Consider the following 16936-nt stretch of genomic DNA (forward strand, 5'->3'; position numbering starts at 1 on the left):
ATATTCATAACCAGGATCCATACATGTATGTCTGGGAAGATGATGAGAGATCTTCAGGGGCTTCACGGGCCCCCAAAATTCTGTGTAAAGCCCTGTATGAGCTGATCGCATCATCTTGGTCCACAGAGGGTTTGTCTTTTGTGTGTGTGTGTGGGGGGGGGTTGTCCTTTCTCAAGGTAATGATAGTTTATGGTTATCCTACTATGTATTATTATATATAAGATAGCCATTGTTTTGGAGATGAGCAATAGTGTGTTTTCCTTTTGGTAATCTTCAGGGTGGCTTTACAATTTTTTTGCTACTTCATCACCAGTTGATTTTCTGGAGGGAGCTAGAAGGCTAGTGAGACGAGGAAGATGGCAGTCCCAGAAGGAAAGGAACTTCTCCAAGGTTCCATCTGGAGGAGCAAGAACTGCCAGGAGTGAGGATTGGATGGCCAGCTTCTCTGTTTCTGCTTGATCCGATGAATGCAATTGCCTTTCTGTATCCACCAGCCCTTGGTGCAGTCAAGACTCCAGGTCTGGGGCGCCTGGGTGGCTCAGTCGTTAAGTGTCTGCCTTCGGCTCAGGTCATGATCCCAGGATCCTGGGATCGAGCCCCACATCGGGCTCCCTGCTCGGCAGGGAGCCTCCTTCTCGCTCTCCCACTCCCCCTGCTTGTGTTCCTGCTCTCGCTCTCTCTCTCTCTGTCAAATAAATAAATAAAATCTTTAAAAAAAAAAAAAGACTCCAGGTCTGGCCATCAGTCTGTGGAGTACAGGAGCAGGCAGGCAAGCAGGGGCCTCACTCTGGGCAGGAAGCCAGAGCATGGTGTCCTGGTTGTCACCTTCAGCTCTGCAGCTCTCGAGACAAGCACCTCTAGCTGTGGGCCTATGCCCGAAGTTTCTTCTTTTTCCATTCTCCATCACCGTGGAGAACACACAGGCATGCATATAGCACACGTCCTGTGCTTAAAGAAATAAGGCTAGTGTTATTAAAGAAAGGATTCGAATAACACTAAAAAAGTGAAACTCATGATACTGGTGCTTATGGAATGTTAGTTTCCTGGAGCTGTTTCGGCTAGGACAGGTGCCTCCTAGACAGTTCGAGGAAGCTCATGACAAGAACTCTAAGGACCTCGCCTGGTAGCAATAATACTCTCCAACCGGGTGCGTTACTGAATCCTCCTCTATAAAAGGGCCCCAAGAACAGTTTTATGAGGCTCTAGGATAACGTCCAAAGCGGTACTTGTATTCCCTGCGAGAAAACACATCACTGCTACAAGACTGGCAACCGTGAGCCAGTGTGGTGGGAATTTGGCAGGAGGAAAGCTCAGAAATTAGCACTTGGCCAGGCATTATGTAACTCCTGTGAACATTTCAGACGAACAACAAGTGCATCTGCCAGAAGAGGTGTTTTTTGCTAGAGCTCTGACTGCCACCCTTGGAGAGCCGGTGTTTAACGCCCACCCTCCCCACCCCGGCTCTAGACAGGGGCTGGCTCTAGCTCATTCCTTCAAGGTCACCCCATTCTGAAGGAGCTGAGAGGTAACTGCGGGCTTTGCACTATGGGCCTGAGGCTGATTCACACAAGTACTCAGAGCAGACTTACATTCAGTTCAACGAACATTTATGGAGCGCCTGCTAATTGCTACCTGCTTCCTGAGGCGCAGGCCATGGAAAGATGATTGAACACTATCTCTGCCCTTGAGAAGCTCACGGGGAGTGAAGAATCTACTGTGGTCAGAACAGGAGAAGAGGTAATGTCCATGGGGCTAAGGGAGCCCAGAGACAAGGGTAGAAGGAGGCTTTCTCAAGATCCCCCTGAGCTACGAGAAGTTTCTTAGTGTCTGTGAGGATCTAGGAGCAAGGAGAGTGAGATACTTTTGTGAAAGCACCACCGATATTTAAGGTGCAAGAAAAGCTTACACAAAAGGCACCAGGGGAGATGGTCAGAGGTAGAAGGCAAAGAAAGAGAAACGGTGACTGGAAGTCTAGGGGTGACCAACAGCATCGGGACTCCGGAGAGTACTCTCCCTGCGGAGGCCTGGGGAGAGTGTGCGGGCTGGCGTGGCTGTCCCTGCTGACCTCATTTCACAGAGTGGTGAGGGAGAAGCCAGGCTCTGACAGCTGGAGGAGCCACTGAAAGTGAGGAAGGAGAGTCGGGGAGCATAGGCCAATGAGGAGTTGCCAACCAAGGCAACTTTCTTGAATACAAAATCTCAGGCCCCAGCTCAGAGGCTCTGGTTCATTTGCTTTAGTGTGGGGCCAGCGAGTCTGTACATCTGTAAGCTCCCCACTGAGCTAGCGGCAGCCACTGGTGTTGAATATGCTTTCGGAAACCCGGGAAGGGAAGACGACAGGGTGCCTCCATGAGGTGCAGATGCAGGGTCAAGGAAGAGGTTTTTTCAGGGCAGAGGAGCTGATGGAGGGCAAGTAAAATGTTTGTCAAAGGCTTCCAGGTGAGAATGGAGACCAGGAATCCGGTGGCCTCATCTGGTGCCCCTGGGAGTTTCCTCCAGATTCTCTCAGGAGTTTCAAGTCGGGAGCAGAGAAGGTGGACCGTGGGATGACCCAAAGCTGGAGTTTTGTCAGGTTGGAGGGGCAGGAGGACAGGGTGTAAGGCAGGCCACTGAGAGTGTTACTAACCACAGCGGCTCAGGTCATAGACCCTGGGCCCAGACACGCAGCGGAGGACATGAGGGGCGTGATGGACGCTCTGGCGGGGGGACCTGAAGACCGGGGGAGTGTAGCGGCACCCTGGAGAACAGGCCTATCAGGAGCCCCTGCAGGAAGAGGCTGCACCCAGACAGTGGGTGCACTTCCCACTGGCAGCAGATCCCTGGGTGCCGTCTTGATGTGAGTCCAGGACGCAAAAATTCTCTGCATGAAAATGCCTCGTGTGGGACCAACTGTGAAGTGTAAAATTGCCTTCTCACCTGAAAACAACATGTAACTGGGTTTAGCACTTTATGCTTCAGATGACATGTGATATCCAGAAGCAATACCCTCCCCCCATTGCTAGTCAAAATAAAATCAGAAAATGCTCAGTGAAAAGAAAAAAAAAAAAAAGAAAGAAAACAGCAGTAGAATAAAGCCACAAACCCAAAGCTCCGGCAGAGGGAAGGGGGAAAACTGCAGCAGAGACCAGCTTTGAGGTTGTGTGATCTATGAAAATTTATAGAAATGTTACCTCAAAAAAAAAAAAAAAAAAAATCCCAGGGTGCTTTACTTGCCAACCGCTGGAATGAAGACAAAATTCCCACCCAGGGTGTAACTTTTAATTATCATTCTCTTTATGTTGTTTCTTGAACTAACAGCAGGCATTCTAGAGATGATATGCCAAGATGGCTTAATTAGATGTCAGATGAGTACCTGTGCCCCATTACTGCTGGCTTCCTTATGCAAATGGGACTGACTTCTGAACCTGCCTAGTTCTGAAAGAAACGGACAGAATTTGAGCAGCTGGGCTGGAAGCACGGCTGGGCCGTCCCCATGGAGACCAGACTCCCCGCTCTTCCCGTTGCCCCAGCTTTCCTCCCCATCCCCCCCCCTTTTTTTTTTCTGAGATGAATGCAGGACACATCTGAGCCTGGGTCTCCCTTAGATGGTCTCCACACCAGTGCCTTTCACCTTTAGTACGCACAGAGATCACCTGGGGAGCTTGTTAATATGCAGATTCTGACTCGGTTGGCCTGAGGGAGAGCCTCTGGGTCCGGTTTCTTTTTTCTTTTTTTTTTTTAAAGATTTTATTTATTTATTTGACAGAGAGAGAGAGAGAGTGAGAGCAGGAACACAAGCAGGGGGAGTGGGAGAGGGAGAAGCAGGCTTCCCGCAGGGCAGGGAGCCCGATGTGGGGCTCGATCCCAGGACCCTGGGATCATGACATGAGCTGAAGGCTGACGCTTAACGACTGAGCCACCCAGGTGCCCCCTGGGTCCGGTTTCTAAAAAGCCCCAGATGTGGTCCTGGGTCCACCCTTTCTCTAGCCCCATAGAAAGCGCGAAGAAGCTCTGGCTGGCCTCAGGTTTGTTACTTTTTCCTTTTTGGGGCACCTGCCCCTCCCCTTCCGCTCCCCTCCCCAACAACCCTGCTGTCCTCCTCCTGCGCTCTGAGCTCCCCTCCCCGCTGCAACTCTTCATTCTCCCACTTCTGGGCCTCTCTGTAGGTCATTCTACAAAGAGCTGCTCTCAGCCTATGGCCTCCCTAGATAAGACAAGCTAACAATTTGATTTTAAAAAGAGAGAGGAGGGAAATAACTAGATGTCACAGGGTGTCCCTAAAGGGAACAGCCTGCTTCATTCTGTTTATCACGTGGGACAATGGATCTACAGCCTTGGAAGGTCACAGTCGGAAAAGTTGAATCCCAGACTGTGGGCTCCACAGGCACTCAGGTGCCTCCAGCTCAGGATGGTCCCTGGCCACCTTGGGTCAGCACGTCAGACAGAAAGCCTTCCAGAAATTGAGCTGGGATCTAGAGCCGGTTCCATTTTGCCTACTGCTTGGCTCAAGGCCTTGGAAGGTAGTTGTCCTGGTGCCCCCAAGTCATTTCTTCTTCCAGGAAGAGCTGTTCTTCTTCTGCCCTGAGTTGGCCTTTCTGGTCATTGTCCCCTGATTCTGCTTCTGTGTGTCTAGGCCTCTCCATCTGGGATGCCCGCACTGCACAAAGTTATCAAGAACTGTCACCACCTCATTACACTCTTGATGTGACTCCTGTCGAACTTACTGCCAACCACATCCTTGAAGTCATTTTCACACATGCTGCAGCTCAGCTCACATCTCCCTAGTCAGTAATAATTGTAGTCATCAGACTTAACGTTTATGAGAATTAGTAGAACATGATAGCTAAGAACACAGGCTCTGGAACCAGACTGCCTAGGTGTGAAGCACTTAATGAAGAACGTGTCATTGTTAGTTATCACCGTCATGATTATCATCATCCTCCCTGTGCTAAGCACTTTGCCCACAATAACTGTTTTAATCCCCATGACAACTTCAGGGGATAGGGGCTATATTGTCCCAATTTTACAAGGAAGGAGATGGAACCTCCAAAGATTATTTTTCGTGCCCAAGGTTGGAGTTACAATGTAAAGTGAGGCAGTGTCCTTTGCTTTTTGGTTTTTGGCTTTTTTGGACACAAGTGTAGGACCGTATCCTTTGCCATTATTCACAAATTTCATCGTATAACCAGTGCTTTACCCCCACTTTGCACTGTCTTTTGGATTCCTGGTTCTGTTATTCCAAGCGCATCTGCCTCCTAGCTTCACGCTGTCTGTCCTAATTTGAGAAGAATACCTTCTCTATCTTCATCTAGATCATCCACAGATCAGAGGCCACGTGACAGCTCCCTGCAGATTCTGCTCACTGAAGCCCAGGTGCTCCCTCTCCCGAAGCTCGAAGTTCCGAGCCAGCAGCTTTGTAACCCAGAGAAGCCGAGGGGGTAGCCTGGGGACGATTTGTATTTGAATATATCTGGATTTGTCTCCTAGTGAGCATGCTTCATCTTGCCTTCCAGGACTCCATTCCATTCCAGAGTTCTTCCCAGGACAGAGGGCAGCTCCTAAATTTATAGTTTGTGAAATTGACCCTCTAGGTAGGTCCAGTTGCAAAGACTGAGTCGAATGCAGGGTCTGCAAAGCACACATACCAGGGAAGATACTGACCACGTCCTGCAGATAATGAGACCTAGGAGGCTGGCTCTGTATTTCAAGGCTCCCTTCCTTCTGGCTCCACAGCCCTTCTATGTCCTGACTAAACCACAGGAGGCTAAGCAGTCGTGGTGGTCAATATTTCTGTGTAGGCAGAGCATGGGGCCCCAGTCTCCTTGGAAGGGAGGCTGGGGTGTGCCTTGAAACTTAAATCGTAGGTTTATTTGGAGCAATTTGCAAGAAAGGGAAGCACTGATGGAGATCAGAGGGGCTAGATCCCCCACATAACGCCATTTCTGGGTGCCACTGTGCCAACTGACCAGAAAGGCTGGACTGATTTCTTCCCTCTCCTCTGTACTGGTTATATTCTCTGACCCTGGGCCATTAATGCAGTTTGGTTCTCTTCAGTTACCACCCTTCTTGGCTTCCTGTGACCCATGACTGTGGGAGCCTCCTGGCTCTTGGAGGACAGCAGGAAGCCATGGGTCTACCACGAGCCTGGGCTCCCTAATTACGCCACTGTCGCTGGAGCCTGCCCAAGTTACTGTGAAGCGCAGAACAAGCATGCAGGAAGATGTTTCTGCCCTAGCATGTTCCCCTTTTGAAATCATCAAGCAAACACCGAACACTGTCTCTCTGTGTGGTCAGGCAGAAGGGCTGTCCTTCTCCTGCTGGAGCCATGAAGGACCATTGGCAGACTGAGCCCGGTGGACCCAGGAGGATCTGAGGAAGGCAGTCTTAATTCTCATAGATCAACATCTGGCCCTAGCAATGCCCCTACTCTTGGGCAGTGGGTGCCCCAGGATGCCATGAAACTGATGGGGACAGGTGAGGGAGCTTCCACTGGAAATGGAAAATGCCTCTGAACTTAGTGAGCCCTTGGTGTGACCTTGAATGCTTAAATGCTGATTTTGACACATCCTCAGGAAAACGAAGTAGCTAAAGGCAGGGACTCAAACCCTGACTGCTTAGGTTTAAATCCAGCTCTGTGACACTGGATCGTTTATTTAACCTCTGCAAACTTCATGTGTAAAGTAAAGGTAATCCACTGGACCTTCCTCATTGGTCATGAAGATTAAATGAGGTATTACATGTAAGGTGCGTAGAACAGCTCCCGGCATTTCATAAGAGCTTTGTAAGGATTAACTACTATTATTACCATTTTCATCACCATCACCACCATTTCTGAGTGTTGAATATGTACCAGCCACTAAGCTAAGCACATACACACGTTAGCTCATTTCACTACCCTTTGGAAGAGGTGTAATGCTTCAGTTATGCCTCAGTCAAAGAAACGGACATCGGGAGAGGTTAATTAAGCTGCACCGGGATTAATTAATTAATTCGGGAAGTCGGGATTTGGAGCCAAGTCTCCCTAACTCCACAGTCTGTGTTGTTATCACCCCTGGCCATGTTCCGTAAAAACAGCTATGTTACAGAGTACTTCCTGCCCACGGGGTAGGATGCGGAGCATTCTATGTGCCTTACCTTGTTTAATTTTCATAATCCCATGAAGGAGATACTCTTCTTATCCCCGGTATACAGATGAGGAAAGCAAGGTTCAGAGAAGCTAAGCAGCCTCCACACATTTTTACAGCAAAGAATTTAAGTCCAGGCTGCCTGACTCTTAAAATCCATTCTAGTATCTATTGAGTTTGACTGCCAAACAAGTGAGCAAGATGCTGCTCCTGGGAGGTTGGTAACAGCCATTGGTGATCTCGAGTCCTGATAGCCACTGTAACCCGGGAGGACACAGTTTGCCCGATCAGCCCCATTTCCTGAGCTGTCGTTAGGGGCAATTTCCACTTTCTCTGATGCTTCACTTTCCTGCAATTTCTGTAAGCTGTTGATTTGCTCAGATTAAGACAAGCGCCTGCGTATTTCACATATTAGTTTATTGTACGTCCTGCAAGAATATGGAGGAATCGTAGATAGTCCAGAAGGAGGCGCTGAGGTATTGTGCAAAAAGCCTTTGCCGTGAGTCTCCCAGTAGACCCCCAGACTGCATTTTCTTGACCAAACCCCTAAGGTTGTGTGACTGCAACATTCCAGATGTGCATTTTAGTCTCAGGTCATGAGAGGGCAACTTGCTTGGTGAGTAGTGGTCTGGCAGAACGCATTCATCGGCCTGGAAATCAGGGATTCTTAACCAGTCATGCATGGCTGGCCTTCAGAGGTGCTGAGAACATTCTTTATATTTGTATGCATTTTCCTAGACAGTGAGCCCTTAACTTTTACAATATTCTCAAAGGAGTACATAACTCCAAAGCCAGTTCAAAAACTACAGTTCTAGATTTAAAAATCACTAAGGAAGGAAGCTTCAAAAAACAAAACTAAACCAAAAAACCCTTATTCCTTTTTTAATGAAAAGGGCAATGCTCCCTGGAGGCAGAAATGTACCTTCCTTTTGCATCAATGATTTATGCTATAATGAATAAGTGTTCTCTTTGTTCTCTATTCTGGAAAGAGAGAGAGAGAGAGAGTGTGTGTGTGTGTGTGTGACAAAGAGACAGAGCACTATGTGCCAGGTACTGCCCTAGAGATAGGTTCCTTCATATCATTCTCTCAAACCTCACAATATCTGTTTTAGGTAGACACCAATATGAGCTCTATTTTATAAGGAAATTGAATCTTACAGAGGCACAGAAACTTGCCCAAGGTCGGTTAGTAAGTCTGTCTGAATCCTAAGATGTCTTACATAGATTTGTAAACCAAAATATAGGACAAATCATAGAAAATAATGTTCAAATAATATACTTCATTTTTAAAATATTTCTCTTTTTTTAAGATTTCTTTTTTAAGGGAGAAAAAAATTTTGGGAAAAAATTTCTCCGCTCATCCTAATTTTTCTAGAAAGTCTATGCCAGATTTTCTTTTCTCTTTTTTCTCCCCTTTTCCCAAAATAATTTTTAGTTGTTATTATAAATAAGACTTTGCTGAGGACTGTCCGGTGGGACTCTGATCTTATGGCTGCACTTGTGTTATGGGGTTGTGTGAAGATGAGCGAGAAAGGGAACCTGCCAGGAAGGGGCTAAAAATGAACAGATGCAGTGACTCTTGCAGTGACCATCTGTTCATCTTCTCAGAGAGGCAGGTACTAACTAGGGCCACCAGGCAGAGGAAAGAGCTATTTCTGATGATGAGAAATTAAAAGCATTGAATTAAAATTTACCCCAGGTGAATTTTCTCAGTCAGACACCGAGAGAGTATTCATGCCCAGATGTTACAAAAAACCATTTCACTGGAGTCAGTGTTTGATCAGAAGTTCAAAGGACTAATTCACCTTCTACTCCGTTTCTTAAGTCGTTTGCCCCCCACATTAAGTCAGAGTGAGCAGTCTCTAGGATATGTGTAATATAAATGCATCTTGCCTACACTCCAGATACAACTTCACAGGGGACAGCAGTCCATTCCTGTGCTTGTTCCAACCCGCACCCTGTCCACTGAGCCAGTCCTGACTTATCCTTCAAGATTAGACTCCTGGGGCGCCTGGGTGGCTCAGTTGGTTAAGCGACTGCCTTCGGCTCAGGTCATGATCCTGGAGTCCCGGGATCGAGTCCCGCATCGGGCTCCCTGCTCGGTGGGGAGCCTGCTTCTCCCTCTGACCCTCCCCCACTCATGTACACTCTCTCTCTCTCTCTTTCTCGCTCTCTCAAAATAAATAAATAAATCTTAAAAAAAAAAAAGAAGATTAGACTCCTGTCACTATCTCTGGAAACCCTTTCCTGACCCCCACAGCTGCACTGGGGGCTGCTTCTCCTCCACGAGAGCCCCCTGGATGCCACTCTCATGGCCTTTGTCACACTGTCCTGTCAGTGTTAATTTTTTTATCTGTCTCCTTCACCAGATTCTAGGCTCTCTGAGGTCAGTTTCATGCTGGTACATAAAAGCTACTCAAAAATGCGCAAATTAACAACTTTGTATTTGTTTTTCCCCCACCCAAAAGTAATTACAAGGATTAGTGTTCTTAAGGTAGGACCAATTAAAGACACTTCTGACTATGTAGTAAAGGGAGGGGAGGGGTGCATTAACCTCCTGTCAAGACTAGTCAAGTGCCAAGAGGTGAAAACATCCTAAGGCGGTATACTAGTCATCTATTGCTATATAATAAATTACTCCACACTTCATGGATTATTTTTCATTGTTTCTGTGGTCAGGAATTTAGACAGGGCATAGCTTGTGTCTGCATGTGATGTCTGGGGCTCATTTACTTGTATGCTGGCTACTGGCTAGGGCTATCAGCCGGAACACCCCACAGATGGTCTTTCAATGTGACTTGAGCTTCCTTACAACATGGCGGCTGGCTTCCAAGGGGAAATAACCTGGACAGCAAGGGCCAAGGCAAGACCACTTTGTATTTATAACCTGACCTCAGAAATCACATAGCATCATCTGTGCCATATTCTATTGGTCGAAGCAGTTACAGGGGTCCTTCCCTGTTTAAGGTGGGGAACAAAGACTCTACCTCTCAGTGAAGGAGTGTCAACATCACATTGTAAGTAGAGCCTGTGGAATGGGATACATACCGGTGTGGCCATCTTTGAAAGATGGAATCTGCCACAAGCGGTCATGGGGAAAAGGCCAAAGTCCATATACTAGAACACATATAAGAACCCCTTATGTGAGAAAAGAGATATGAATGAAGGCAGATGGATTTCATGAAGGCAGTGAGTTTTTCCTTTGCTGCCAGAAGGCAGGTCATTATAACTCTGTCAGGAATGCAAATAGGAAAAGGAAGATTTAACACCTTGTGAGAGAGATCTGGAATGTTAGAGAGTCCTGTTTCCAATTAGCAGGTCTACATCATCTTCTTGCAAGGATGGGGCAGCTGTAGTTGCCAGAGAGACACATCTGTTGAGGTTGGCTATAGATATCATCAGCTCATCCCTGGCTCACTGTCATCCCAACACCACTCTTGTCATAGTCCCTCATTATTTCATTATCCATACTGATGATACTGACCTCTCAGCTTCTTCTTGACATCCTCTCTTCCAATGATCTTGTCCCCCAACTCAATCCCATGGTCATTGGGTCATACCCTTGACTTTGTCATCACCTCTTATTGTAGCCATCTATAATCCCTATTAAGATGTCTTTTTCAGCCCCAACAATTCTTTGATGTCGCACAAACCCATAGTCCCTTGATCCTACCACCCTTTCACTGCCCCTTGCCTGCTCACGAGCTCGCTCCCCACCTACTTAAATCAGAAGTCCATCATTAGAGTCACCCCTTTGCATGTGCTCTCCACTCCCTCATGCCCCTCCCTCTTCCGTGTATTCTCCTAACAAACCCAACCCGCCATGCCCTCCACAGCTGCCACCACACAGGGACCGGTCTCACTCTAAATTCATGACAGCACCCTCAGATGAGTCTGCCGTGGTGCCAGCAGTCAGGCTTTCCTTGAAATGGGGATGTAGAAATGCCACCTCAGGCTGCTCGCCTGCCCCAGAGCCGTAACCCTGTATCTCTGGGTCCGAGCCCACCATCTGCCAGGCATTATGGCATGCTGCACAGCCAGCCAGCCCGCAGGAGCATTACGAACTCCCCTTCAGAAAACAACTTCTCTCTGCGGACACCCCAGCTTTCTGATGGCCTCAAAACCGCAGCCTGGTAATGTGACACCCCCTCCGAGGGCACCCTTTCCATTTCCGCCTCACTTTCTGTACACTCAGCGTTGCCGAGAGAGCGATGTTGACATCTTCTCTTCTTAGCACCAAAGTTCAAAGTCACATATGCAGAGAGACCAAAATTAGAAGAACAACACATTGATTTTCCAAACTCTTTGAAAAATCAAGAACACTTGGAGGGTTGGCGGTAGAAGGTACCGTAACCAAGTCACTCCAGGGTGAGGAGCCTGGAGACTTTGACACTGTGAAGATGTGTCACCGTGGGCAAGTCCCTTTAGCTGTCTGGGTCCCAATCTTATCATCTGCAAAGCGAGGGGACTGGATGAGGTCATTCCTAAGGTACTTTCTAGATCTTTCATTCTGACTTTGCCACAGGATGTACCAACATGCACAGTTGTCCCTGTTTTTTCTGCCTCTACTTCATACATACGTCAGTTTTTCAATCAAGTAAAGGCTCGCTCACTTCATGCTCAGAGGGTACAAAGGTAAAAAGGACACAATCCCTGCCCTCTAGGAGCTTGATATAGTCCTATAATTATGCCTAATGTGATCAATGTTTTGAAGAAAGTATGTTCAAGGTGTGGTAGGAACCAAGTAGAAAAGGAGATTAGTTCTAGTTGTGGTGGCTACAGTCCTTCACAGAGGAAATGACATTGGAGAGTATTCTTTTTTTTTTTTTTTAAAGATTTTATTTATTTGACAGAGAGAGACACAGCGAGAGAGGGAACACAAGCAGGGGGAGTGGGAGAGGGAGAAGCAGGCTTCCCGCGGAGCAGGGAGCCCGATGCGGGGCTCGATCCCAGGACCCAGGGATCATGACCCGAGCCGAAGGCAGACGCTCAACGACTGAGCCGCCCAGGTGCCCCTGGAAAGTAAGTATTCTTAAACAACGTTGCCAGGGTGTGGTGGAGGTAGGCACAGAGAGGACATTCCAGTTATGAGAAAGGGCCCAAAGACATAGTGAATCTGGGGGACCAATTCCAAGTTTTCCATCTGCCCGATGATTAGGTACATGTGTCAGAGCATGAGGCTGGAACAAGGTAGATTGGAACCGTCTCTCTTTTTTTCTTCTCATTTAGCTAACATCTCATTTTGGAATTATCCCAAGTTTCTCATTTTTAAGTCAGGGCTTCTCTGCCATTCTGAAGTCTTACCCCCTCTAGGCTCTCCTTTGTGTTACATATGTTATCCTGAAATTTGGCCTGTTTATTTATGCAACCCTCCAGAAACCGTTTATCATTTATCAAATATTTCCATGTAATGTATAAGGCAGCAAATAATAGCTTCATTTTACAAAGAGAAAAGTTAACATAAACCTTGATTTGTAGATTGCTCAGGATCAGGTAAACAGACCTGAAATATGCCCTGGCTCCCTCCTTCATGAAAATTCCATGACTTTCTTTTTACCTTAAAGTCAAGAGAAACAAGTAATCTTGACTGACTTGTGCAATATCACATTGGAACTGTCATAAGGGTCAGATTTTGAGTCAAGCATGACTTGAAGGAACTAAATATTGTGAATACCATATAAGGTTAGGGAAAAAAGCATAACATAAACTGATACTCAGAATATGGGTTGGTAAGACAAAAATCTTCTTAAGCCCATGAAAATAGCTGCTGCTTTTTCCCAGACTAATTGTTTCATAAGGAAACATTTTACCTTTTTATAAATCAGTGTGGGAGGTGCTTGGTCACCCAGACTTCACAAGACAGTAGCACCCAGGTGATCATTACCATCCAGGATTTGGCCTTTGGCCTGAGGGACCCAAAAACTTCAACTCTTCATTCTCCTAGAACTGATCAGGTTTTAGAGGGCTGACTCTGAATTCAGAGGTGGATGTTTATAAAGCAAGCTCCTTATATTGTGTCTCTAGCACCATCTACTGGGAAACAAGAGTGCCTTTATTAGGATTCTTAACAGTTGAAAGCATCAGAAACCCAAGTCAGGTAGCAAAGAGAAAGGAGAAAGGGTAAGAAAGGAAAAGCTTAGCAGATTCTGAGGAACAGAGGATTAAGTATATTATATTGAAGTTACTTATATGTAGATGTAACCACTAAAACAAAATTACAAACTTTCAAACTTATAAGGCACACACACACACACACACAGACCATATAGTAAAAGATTTTAAAAAGCAAGCAACAACAAAAATTCATAAACACAGAAAGCACACCATAAAATGTAATGACAGAGCTAAGAATACTTAAAACATACATATGTCATAGTAATGCCATAAAATACCTCTATGAAACAAAGTCTCTCAGATTGAATCACAAAGCAAAACCCATCAGAATGCTGTGTGCAACCAAGTCTTACAGAAAGGTTAAAAATATGAGATTTCAAAGCAAACCAAGCAAATGAAAGCCCAAGTGGCAGGAGTCTCAATCTTGATATCAGTAAAGGCTGATTTCAGGACAGAAAACATTAGATTACATAAAGGAGGGTACCCTGTAATGATAAAGGATGCAATTTACAGTGAGAGTTCACCATATCAGAGAGCATAAAGAAAACTTCAGGTAGTTTCACAAAATAGGAGTAAGACAGCCAATACTGACCTAGAAATGTTTTAACTCTTAATAATTCTTGGATCAAAAGGGAATTCAAACCCCAAAACTAGTAACATCTAGAAAATAGGTAAATAATATATAATTACATATAATGGAAATATATACATAATACATATTGGAACATATAATAAATGGAAATATGATGTTACAATTATATATAACAGAAATTCCTATATGTGTTATAAAGCCTATTGCTCAGAAGAACATTGTAGCACTACTTATATTAATCCAAAAAAATGTGAAAATAAATTAATTAGGCATCTAATGCAAGATATTTGAAAAATAACAAAATAAACCCAAGAAAACAAAAGAAAAATTAATACAAATAAAAGCAGAAGTTATTATTTTGAAAAGAGGAGGAAAAATGTAGTACTAATACATAAATCCAAGAGCTGCTTCATTGGAGGGGGGAAAAATAAAATAGATAAAGCATTAGCTAACCTATTCAATGCACAAAGTTAGAAATGAGCACAGGCCAATAACCACAGACAGATGAAATTGAAAGAATCATAAGTTACTGTCTTCCTCAACTCTACAAATAAGTGAGAGTAATATAGACGGAATGCACCTGTTTCTAGAAAAATGTAAATTTGCAATTATGACACCAGAAAAGAAATTTTAAATTGACAGATTATCATAGAAAAAATAGAAATATGAGTGCATATAGAGTTGTCCAATGAAATACATAGGAATAAATTTAGGAACAACCTCCAAGACAAATTGAATAAAAAGATCAAGGTGGAAATAGGCTCTATCTTTGTGTGTGTGTGCATGGGTCTGCGTTAACATACTTCGATATCCTTGTAACATCTCTGGAAGGTTGGGTCAGGAACAAGCAACAGCGGTTGCTTCTGTTGAAGGAAATTGGATCTGTGGGGAACAAAGATGAGAGAGATTGTTTTGATTTATAGTATTTTGTATCTTTTACATTTGTTACCTTTTAAATTGTTTACATGTGGGCACCTGGGTGGCTCAGTCAGTTGAGTGTCTGCCTTTGGCTCAGGTCGTGATCCTGGGGTCCCAGGATGGAGTCCTGCCTCGGGCTCCCCAGGAGAAGCAGAGGGAGTCTGCTTCTCCCTCTGACTGTCGCCCCTCTCATGCTCTCTCTCTCGCACTCTCTCTCATATAAGTAAAACCTTTTTTAAATAAATAAATAATAAATAAATTGATTACATGTGCAAATATTACCCATTCAAAAATTCTTTTTCGTACAAGCAGAACCGGGCAAAGGAAATAGATGGTTTTTAAGGGGTGTTTTCAAAAAGAATGCAACTTAATTTTTCCTAGAGCTGACTCTGGTAAGAGAAGGATTCTTCTGTGTGCTTCCCAAACTCCTTTGGTCAAATAGTGGGCATCGGATGCTAGGATGGTATTGGCCAGGCCTCTGGGTCCCCCTTGGGTGCTTTGGACCTCAGGCATCCCCGCAGCTCTGTGTGAACTCACAGACTCTAGTCCTCACATACTAGGAAGACCATGTTTCTGAACAGGAGCTCCGAGTTTAAGAAAAGGATGCCATCTTTCGCCCAAAGATAGGAGATTCGTGTTTCCTCTTAGTATTTAGGAACACACAAAAGCAGAACTCAACGTTTTGAACAGCTAAAGTTGGTTCTCCCTTTACTTGTTTAAATCTTTTAGTGGTAAGGTACAAGTTCCTGATTTTTCTCAGCCTCCTAAGATTTCAGACCCACTTTGCATGCTACCTCTCTCTCCTCTAAAAATAGCACAGAAACCAAGTTCCTACAACATCTCCATCTGACCACATGAAAGGCAAAAGTAGTTTTTTTTTTCTTTTAATATTTATTTATTTACTTATTTATTTGACAGAGAGAGACACAGCAGGAGCAGGAACACAAGCAGGGGGAGTGGGAGAGGGAGAAGCAGGCTTCCCGCGGAGCAGGGAGCCCGATGCGGGGCTCGATCCCAGGACCCCGGGATCATGACCTGAGCCGAAGGCAGACGCTTAACAACTGAGCCACCCAGACGCCCCAGCAAAAGTAGTTCTAACCCTAAAAGAGTATGTTAACTAACTAGTATTTGTGTCCACGTTTAAATATGTGACACTATTCTAGGACAAAGACTTTTAAAGAAAATAAACTGGGCTTCCGGTTATGGAATGAATAAGTCGCAGGAATAAAAGGCACAGCACAAGGAATATAGTCAGTGGTACTGTAAGAGTTGCCTGGTGATAGACGGGGGTCCCACTCATGGAGAGCACAGCATAATGTAGAGAGAAGCTGAATCACTACGTTGCACACCTAAAACTAATGCAATATTGTGTGTTAACTATGCTCAAATTAGAAAAAAAAAATTTTTTTTTTAAAATAAAGACAGAAACTAAACTGGATCATGGTGTAAAGCTCTGAAGTAGAATCCCTCTCCTCTTTCAAGAAAGCCTGGCCAGAGTGCTCCAGCCTGCTGCCTTTTTTTTTTTTTTAAAGATTTTATTTATTTATTTGACAGAGAGATAGAGAGAGAACACAAGTAGGCAGAGGGAGAGGAAGAAGCAGGTTCCCCGCAGAGCAGGGAGCCCCGATGCGGGACTCGATCCCAGGACCCTGGGATCATGACCTGAGCCGAAGGCAGCCGCTTAACCGACTGAGCCACCCAGGTGCCCCCCTGCTGCCTTTTTATCTGCCTCTTCCCACCAGGAGAAGTTGCTCCAGTACAAGGAACTGCCTTTGACCTGCGGAAGCCAGTCGAGCTTGGAAAACACCTGCAGGACTTCCATATCAATGGCTTCGACCACAATTTCTGTCTGAAGGGATCTAAAGAAAAGCACTTTTGTGCACGGTAGGCCCTTTTCACTTGCTGCCTCTGTGGGGAAGAAGAGATGCCACGTCCTATATGAGGAGCTTTTTCTCTGGCCGGATCAGTAGCATTTACTCTGCTGCAGGGACCGCATACACATCCCCTGACTTTTCAAAGCTCCTCTTCCAGGGAGCCGGAGCTGCTCCCCCTCCTGCATCAGGCCATTAGCCCTGGGCTCCCACCTGGCAGCCTGTTTCTCTTCGCTGCCTCTCTCCCCATCTGTGCCTGTTCTTTAAGGCCCACTGGTTTTAGAAGGCCTGATTCCTCCGGACTGAAGTCACCTCTGCTTTACTTGAACTTCTGTTCA

At 45.5% G+C, this 16936-nt stretch overlaps 1 protein-coding gene across 2 annotated transcripts in view; it reads left to right on the top strand.

The window, feature by feature from the left end:
* Positions 1-16936, top strand: part of GALM (galactose mutarotase) — a 53162-nt gene that overhangs the window by 32980 nt on the left and 3246 nt on the right. For both annotated transcript variants that reach the window (XM_035000948.1, XM_035000949.1), the window contains exon 5: positions 16470-16611. In XM_035000948.1, the coding sequence (XP_034856839.1) occupies positions 16470-16611 (142 nt within the window). The remainder of the gene's footprint in view (positions 1-16469; positions 16612-16936) is intronic.

Source organism: Mirounga leonina, unplaced genomic scaffold (genome assembly GCF_011800145.1).
Source record: "Mirounga leonina isolate KUSES-001 unplaced genomic scaffold, KU_Mleo_1.0 Mir_125, whole genome shotgun sequence".
Classification (NCBI taxonomy): domain Eukaryota; kingdom Metazoa; phylum Chordata; class Mammalia; order Carnivora; family Phocidae; genus Mirounga; species Mirounga leonina.